This window comes from Populus alba, chromosome 18 (genome assembly GCF_005239225.2).
Source record: "Populus alba chromosome 18, ASM523922v2, whole genome shotgun sequence".
Lineage (NCBI taxonomy): Eukaryota > Viridiplantae > Streptophyta > Magnoliopsida > Malpighiales > Salicaceae > Populus > Populus alba.
Window position 1 is genome coordinate 14258248 of NC_133301.1, and position 8803 is coordinate 14267050.

The window sequence follows — 8803 nt, forward strand, 5'->3', positions numbered from 1 at the left end:
TCTTAAGCAGTCATTAAACCCGGTCTATCTCGTAGATTGATCTAAGAATTCATGACTCAAAATCTGATTTGGGTTAGGTTTTAAATTGAACCTAAAAAGAAAATTAACCCTGTAAAACCTAATTGATCTAGCAAGTTTCTTATAACTTAGTTGATTTAGCTAAACTCGGATCAAATCTAAGTATATCAACTAGAAATTCCACTTTAATAAAAATAATTGGACCAAATTGACTTGGTGATGCATGAGTTAATCTAATGACTTACAAGTTGCCCACCCAGTTCTTTTCTACATAATCTCTGATACCGATCTAACAACTATGTTCATAGATATGATAGGGACGGGGCTGTGTAGACTCATAAAATATGAAAAAGGCATGTTCAAAGATTTTATTATATATGGACCAACCAAAAAGTCAGACTGCTTAAAGACTAGAATTTATTCTGAATCCTGATAAGAAGATGAAAATTACCACCACATGAAATGGATTGTGTTTAGCTAGGCCTGGGCAGTAAGTTGCTACGAACGAATTAAGACAAGAAACTGATCCTACCCAATACCTATTACAGGTAGTTCCAATTAAATATGGGACAGGGACACAACTGGCATGGCAAGCCATGATCTGACAATCTCCTGCTTACAGTAAGCACTGAGTGTTCATGTTGCAGGTGATCCTAAGTAGTGGGATGCGCGTGCAAGTGGACTGGCTAGTCATATGGTCCAACGATGTCTTGCAGAAGTGGAGGTCCCCAAGCTTGTCTCAGCACTAGTCGCTTCCTATTGAGAGCTTGTACCATAAATAGTATCCAAAATTAGATTTGATGTTTGCTATTACAGTGATTGTTTTTACTTTCTTATCATTAACTGCAAAAGAGAAGGAAAGGGGAAAAACACACCTCGCCAGCCTACAAGTTCCTATAATCTCTGTCAAGTTTTGTGGTCTTTATTTACGATCTTAATCCATCTATGATCAAAGTGGCCAGTTATAGTAATTAATCTGAGCCTTTTGATTTTGTTGTGTGACAGCTTAAAAATTAGATAAGCATCGAATATCTAATTTTCCAGTCTTTAAAGTTCAAGACGTGCGACAGCTCAACTTTAAAGACTAGAAAATTAGATAGTTGATACTTATTTCAGCTGAAAAGTATGGAAGGGAAAAACTTCAAGAAAGAAACTTGCAGCAATACCTCAATATCTTGTTTGGTTAAATACAGCACTTGTTATGCAAAACAGTTGTATACAAAGAACCATAACAAGTTCAATTTACAAAGATAAACTGTAGGATGAAGTATCTGCACTTAGATCCTGAGCTACCCGGAGAAGGTGTTCAATGTTGATGTCAGGATAGTGCTGTAAAAGCCTCAAGTTAGCTGCAAAATCACCACTCAATAGCCTGCTTTTCATGCATAATAGCATTGCACAACAGATCCGCAATAGCATATCCTGCACAGATTTGATTTGCATCCCGTGAGGAACATCTGTTTAAGTCACCACAAGATATTGGGAAGGAGTGAAAGTGCATAGTCATGGTTAGCTAGTCTGAAGAGAGATTGAGAGGGATTGAGGTACCTGAATCCCGAAAGGATTGCTCAAAAGAGAATCCCAGATTCTTAAAATGGATTGGAAGTTGAATTCTTGAGTGAGTAGCAAAGTGATCCACCTGAATGCATAAAATTGTGGCTTAACCTGCTCATTTGAACAGATGGCGTAAGCTTCCAAGATTCATGTCACTTGATTCAAATATGATGAACAGAATCTCAAATGGCCTTTTAGCATAGTTCCCAGCTAAACAGAAGAAAAGGTACTAACATGGTTGGCCCAAGGCACTCAGAACCATGGAAAGTTTATTTAATTTATCCAACAATTAAGAATTAAACGTGCATCTGTCACAATCACATTTAGTAAGAAAATATTTACCTTGGTTGTGAATTCAAGGTGCTTCCACAATTCCTCATCATTTTCTTTCAATAATTCTGCCAAGCGGGAAAGAGTGGAGAGGATGCCAACTGGACTATTATCCAACTGTTGGCAGAAGTGATCCACTGAGTCACTCAGCAATCGAACAAAACAAGAAAAACTATCTGCTTCTGCATTTACCTGCATAATAGACTAAGGTTGTGAAAAGAATTGCCTTCTGTTTAGGACTGTCTGAACTTCTCAACTACACAAGTTTTCACCTTTACAGGAATCTTTCAATTCACATTTATTATCCAACTGGCTGGCAAATATGGAAGTATGAGCTGATGAGTGTTATGAAGCTTGTGTCCCATGTTCTATGAATGAATTGTTGTACCTAATAGTATAAATTTCAACCATCCGTACTATCCATTAAAAAACATATGAATTTCTTATGAGCCAACAACATCTCTAGAAGTTTTATTAATGTGCCAAAATAGTAAATAAAGAAAAAAAAAGATGAAAAACTAAATGGTAGAAAGGATTCTAGTGAGGAAAGGGTTCAGTTGAATGACATTGTGTCTTCATGATTTCAGGATCATATTATCAGCAAGAAATACAAAGATCTAAAGCAAAAGAACCAAAAGCAGACTTTATTTCTTACAGCATTCTGTTCATCAGTGTCGGTGCTAAATACATAGAATATTGGCGCCAAGACCTCATTCATGCCTTGAACATAAAGAATGGCAGGATTTAGTTTTGCAAATAGAAGAAGAATTTTCCTCATTGCTTCCTGCAGACGGAAAATATATCATAGGATTCTGTCAAGAGAGAATCCATTCTCGTTTACTATTAAACTACAGCTGCTACAGCTGCAATGAATATAATTTGTTGTTTTATGCAACTTGTCAAAAGATTAATTTCATCAAGTGGCTGAGGATTTGAGTGAAAAGAGGTTTTCATAAAGGAGAACAAGGACTATGGCGCGCACTATAGCATCAACAAGGATTCAACAACCAAAAGGAATAGAAATGAAAGAGCAGAAGAGTGGATTGGGGGGCAAGAAATACCCTATTTTTCTTACTGAATGAGGACTCCCCCGAGAAGAATTTCATATCTGGATGTGTGCGCAGCAAATCACGATCAATCTGTTCTGCAATCTCTGTATGCTATAAATGCAGTGTTGCTCATCAGCTAAACTTAGCACAAGGATTTCCAGGCACCTTAGAATGGTGGAGAATTTTACCTTGAAGTAGTGATGCCAAGCACTCTTCTTAACAATACTCAGGGGGTGATCTCCATGGGAAATTCCTTGTCGCTTAAGTGGTCCGGCGTCATCATGTTCACCACTCAGCTCAGCAGAAATCATTGCATTTTCTTTTACCCTGGTGTACTCTGACTGTCTAGATTCAATATTTTGATTAGAACATTGAAACCAGTAATAACTAAATTAAGAAACGAAGTTAAGATGTGAAGGGAGAGCAGTCAGAAACTCACAGGACTCAGTAGAAGCTCCTCTTTTAGCATAGCATATTTTTGTCTATTCTCGGTTAACTCCTTCTCCCACAAATCATGAGAAGGAGATAAATAACCCAAGAGTAGCTGCCAGAAATTAAGATTTAAGGATGTTCAAGAGTCATATTCAAATAAAAAGAAATATTTAATGATTAAAGCTGTCATTTTTATATGCAAGCGATTCAATTTGACTATGATTTGTAGACTATAGATAATTCAATAAACTTTAATATGTTGTCCTATTGTTTCATAACAACCCAGTAACTTTATTCTTCTAAGTTTAGTTGTTAGAATAATATATTCTCATCCAGACAGCATTAGCAGTATACATAACTGTTGAGGCAAGGTGACAACGCTCTCTGATCTCCAGCATTCCGAATCATGAACATGACATATATTGTTAGGAATACCAAATGAGATGTTACTCCTGATAGAAGTGGACCACCAAAATGAACTTGCTTGAGGAGAAGATTTGGAAGGAATCATATCAGTTCACTGTTTTTGCTATTGGTCAGGACCTTTTAAGCCCTGAAACTCCTATTAGGTTAGTGCTTCTTTCTGTAAGTTTATTGATTTATGAACATTGCTTATAACTACCTTTTGTAGCTGAGATTTCAGGAATAAAGTGTGAGTAATGCATTAATTGTTCTTACTTTGTGCATTTGAACTTTAGTGTGTTCTATAACCAATTCGATCTTGCGTAAGCTGGAAGGAAGCGGCTGGATATATTAGAGATTTGAAAGCCTCATTGTTATTGCCTTTAGATCATCCTCAACCCCTTCCTTACTTTCTCGAAAATTCTTCAATCCCTTGCTCTCAGGTAGAGTGTTTTTTAGGTTAACAACCATAGAGAAATTCTATTGTTTCTTGATAATAAGAAAGTGTTGAAGCCAACGCTCAGCATTCTGATGTATTAGAGATTTGAAAGCCTCATTGTTATTGCCCTTAGATCATCCTCAACCCCTTCCTTCCTTTCTCGAAAATTCTTCAATCCCTTGCTCTCAGGTAGAGTGTTTTTTAGGTTAACAACCAAAGAGAAATTCTATTGTTTCTTGATAATAAGAAAGTTTTGAAGCCAACACTCAGTATTCTACGGTTCACTAGCACACAGGTGAGAAGATTAATGGGATAAATTTAGTTTCTACAAGGAAAATAGAGCTGCAAACAAGACAAGCTTTCCCTACCATGTTACCAAACCAAATTCTACCCTATCATAACTATGTCTATTGCTTCACATAATTCATCAAACTAATACATTTCCCCACCATATTACCAAACCAAACTCTACTCTGTCGTAGCTATTTCTATCGTTTCCCATAATTTACCAAACTATACCGTCACTCCATAACAGGCAACAATCATGGTTTTAGTGACAAATTTCTGCGAGAACTTCTGAATTAAAGGAAGAAAATCTTCAGAACTTATTCAATTCTGTAGGCAATTGGTGCATTTCTGTATGATAAAAGTGACATTATTATCACTGCAAACTTACCGGACTACTCCGAAAGCTGGCATAGAATCCATATCAAAAAATAATAAAATTCACTAACCAACCGTGCAAACAAAATAATCCACCAATAAAAGCTATGTACCTTCCAAGTTGTTGCCCTCAATCCTCCTCCATCAGGAAGCCCCATACTAGCAATCCTCCTTAGCTTTTCCAAATTTATCTCCTTTTGAGAGAGCTAGCCACAAAAGAAAATGGAAAGACGAATAATCCATTAACAAGCAAGAAAACAAATGTAGCTTGGCCTAAAATAAAAAATGGCTGAAACAACAAAACCCTAATAAGATATTCTTTTGTCAAAATAAAAATATGAATTTTTATAAATCAAACATAGGTGAAAATCACAAACCACACATTCATTTCTTTCCTTTTCTCATCATTTTCTCAGCACCAAACACTCCCCAGAAGCCTACCCCTGACCATAAACCTTTTGCTACGACCCTAAAGAATTCTCCGAAAAATTCAACTTCAACCCTAAAACCCACATTATAAACTACAAGAAGAAGAAAAACAAGAAAAGAAAATTTCACATTCTGACCTCATATTCAATATCAGACCTTTTCTCATCAGCTGCAATGACCTCCATAACCGAAACCCGACCCGACCCATCTTTATCGGGTCTCTTTCGGGTCCTAAAAGCATCTGCTTTATCCACATCTGTATCATTAACCAAATCATCAAATTCATACACATTTTCTTTGTGGCCTAACTCAATCCCATTAGGCTCCATGATCTCAAGCTCCTCGCCGGACTCGAGAACCGGGTCGGACGACCCTCCATTTTTCATTTCTTTGTCATCAAAACCAGAGACCAAACCACCGAGCTTGTCAGGGAGCTTGAGCGTGCCTTTTTTAAGCATGGCAACTGAGTTGGGACTGAGTCAGGGAAGGTGTATCGAGCGAGATGGTTTTGTGGTCTTTGTTGCAATGGAATGATTTTAGAGGAGTGAGAAGAGAAAAGAGAGTGTCTTGATGGGTCATGACTGGGTGATTAACTCGGTGATTAACTCAGTTTTTCTCTTTAGAAGAAGACTGGTAGTTGAAACAGTAGATTTTGTGGGTTGAGTTTCTTTAGCCAATGGGTACTTGCCGCGTCGAGTATAACTTAAACTGTAGCTTTACGTATCCAGTGGAGAAAAGTTTTTTTTTTCACAAAAAAAGGCAGATTAAATAATTTATTTATTTATTTAGTTCTATTTATTAATGTTTTATAACAAAAGAGATAAATATAGAAGTGATTCGTTAGAGTGGAAAGAAAAAATTATAAAATTAATATATTTTTAAATTAAATTTATAATTTTTCAAAATAAAAATAATAAGAAAATATATATTTATATCTCTGTTTTTTATTTTAAAACAGCTAGTAAACGATATTTTATATTAAAATTAAGGGAAAAAATTGTAATGAATTAAAAAGAATTTAAGAATTAGGAATCAATTTCTATTGAATATTATTGGTGGATTTGTGGGCATGCATCCACCCAAAAATTGCTGAGTTGGGCCCAGATTAAAAATGGTGCCCAGCGAATTAGCGATAAGTTTTTTTATATATGAAAAAAAAAAGGAACAAAAGGATTGAAAATGGGCCTGATCCAAACATAATATCTTAATGATGCAATTAAAAAAAATATATGACAAATTAAAATTTAAAAATAAAATTAAAATGAATAAAACTCTCATAAAATAATCAAAATTAAAAATTAAAAGAATAAAATTAAAATACCAATAACAAAAAATACCAAGCTATATTTTTCAAGGGAAAAAAGAGGGGGGGAAAAAAAAACAACTTCATTAACAACAAATCGTCTCACTACCATCGAAATGCATTGTACCAATAAAAAGAGGATATAGAGGCCATTTCAACGACACAATGAACAAACATTTTTGGTCTCCATAAGGAATCACACACTTTGCTTCAAGTTAATGGACACCTCCTATGCGCTAACAATCCTTTTATTAAAATAATATTTAATCTATAAAAAAAAATCAAATTGTCCTCCATGTAATTGGTAATAACAAAAAAAACCTATAGTGAAAGACCACAAGGCCTCCAGTGGCATTTTTTTTTATTTCAAGGGAAATGTTGTAACTTTACCATGTTTATAAAAGTTAAAAGATAAAAATAGCTATCAAAAAATTTTAACTTAAAAAGTAATTAAGTTATTTTACTATGTTTAAAATTATAAAAGACAAATATATTCATAGTTAATCCTTTAATGACTAAATGGTCATTTGAAAATATTAAAATACCCTTAAAATCAAGGCTATTGATTTTTTTTGGAAGGGCAAAAAGGTAAGTATGTTATCATAGTGAATAGTAAAATGTGTCTACATGCATAATAAATTTGTTTTCTCTTTTAGTTTTATACTATCATATTTGTATGCGCTCTGCGGTGGTTAAATTATTATTTTTTTAAACTTGAAAAAATATTAAGAGTATGGATATTTTTTTGATGGTATTATTAAATTCAATCAAGCAATTCGATCTTAAAATCTGCTAACCCGGTTCCATACCCCGCTCAAGTTTTGAATTAAACCACATGGGAGCTGATCCGAAGTGAATTATTCAATTTAATTGGTTCAAAGACAACTTGGATAACCAGTAAAAACATGACATAGTTTTTTAAAAAAACTTTAAAATATAATTTTTTTATATTAAAATGATGCCAGATTGGATTGACCTTGGTCTCCCTACGACCTAAGTTATGGATTTTAATATGTTTAATAAATCTGTTGTTTTTATAAATTATTTTTGTTTAATTTTATTATAACATTATATGCTTTCAAAATCGAGTATCAACCTTAAAAAAATATTTATTTGAGATTATGATAACTCTATAAAAAAGTAAAAAAAAAATAAAAATCATGAGTTCCATTTCTCAACCAATCCAATATTGAATAAAAGTGAAAAAAAAAAATCAAAAAAAAATTAAAGGATCAAAAACTAAAAAAAAAAAAACATATTAGGTTTGATGGGTAAACCCATGAAACCCGTGAATTGGATAACCTAGGTCAACACATCAAACCTAAAAACTAGGTAATGAACTTCATTGAGATTAATAATTTGTTTTTTTTAACTATTGTTTATTTAACTATATGATAACAAGAATAGATAATTGTAAAATCAAGCATCGAACAAATATCGATTTTTTTTTTCAAGACTATGATAATTTCATAGAAAGCAAAATGAAATAAATTATAAAACTCAACTCTCAATCAGTTAAATATTAAAGAATAAAATTAAAAAAATAAAAAGTTAAACTCATCATACCCGTCAACAGACCTATGAATTTTCTAAAATTTAATAACATGTTTTTTCTTAAAATTTTAGTTTGATTCAATTAGGTTTTTCGATTCAGTTTGGGTTAATTTTTTTGTTTCTAAAATTTAAAACTAAAACTAAATCAAACCAAGTATTTTTTAAATTTTCTAACCAAAATTATATAACAAATTCATTAGTTACTTTTCTCACCATATTTTTTATTATATGGAATGTGGAGACTAGGTGGAGTTTGTGTTGTGGTTGCGTGCATTTAAAATTTTTTGTTTTTATACTGATATCAAAAATAAATTTAAAAAATATAAAAATATTAATTCAACAAAAAATACTTTAAAAATAACTTATATGGCAATCTAAACAGGCGATAAACATGTTTTCTCCAGCGTGATCTCCTGATTTTCACACTGCTTTTTCGACCCTTAAGTCATCGCTTCCATTGGACAAATGCCTTGTGTAATAAATGTTTCTAGGAAGATATCAATTCCTGTGGAAGAAATACAAATCGACAACTGTACAAATTGACATGAGGGAATTGAGTTCTACAGCAATAGCAACGACCGGAGAGGAGACTTGGAAAGTCAGCAAATGCTGTGTCGGGACATGGTACTA

The 8803-nt window shown here is 33.4% G+C and overlaps 1 protein-coding gene across 3 annotated transcripts; it reads right to left on the bottom strand.

Annotated features, from left to right (window-relative positions):
- Positions 1–1158: 1158 nt before the first annotated feature.
- LOC118052127 (uncharacterized) lies at positions 1159–6012 on the bottom strand. Of its 3 annotated transcripts, none has more exons than XM_035062966.2 (9): positions 5454–6012; positions 5001–5093; positions 3391–3495; positions 3140–3292; positions 2964–3062; positions 2558–2686; positions 1915–2094; positions 1567–1683; positions 1159–1475 (listed from the first exon to the last, which is right to left on the bottom strand). In XM_035062966.2, the coding sequence occupies exons 1-9, from the start codon at positions 5772–5774 to the stop codon at positions 1398–1400; spliced, it is 1275 nt and encodes a 424-aa protein (XP_034918857.1). In that variant the 5' UTR covers positions 5775–6012; the 3' UTR covers positions 1159–1397. The 3 variants fall into 3 exon arrangements, with proteins under 3 accessions (XP_034918857.1, XP_034918856.1, XP_034918859.1); XM_035062965.2 differs by having other exon boundaries at positions 1159–1440; positions 5454–6010; XM_035062968.2 differs by lacking the exon at positions 2558–2686 and having other exon boundaries at positions 1159–1440; positions 5454–6010.
- Positions 6013–8803: the final 2791 nt, after the last annotated feature.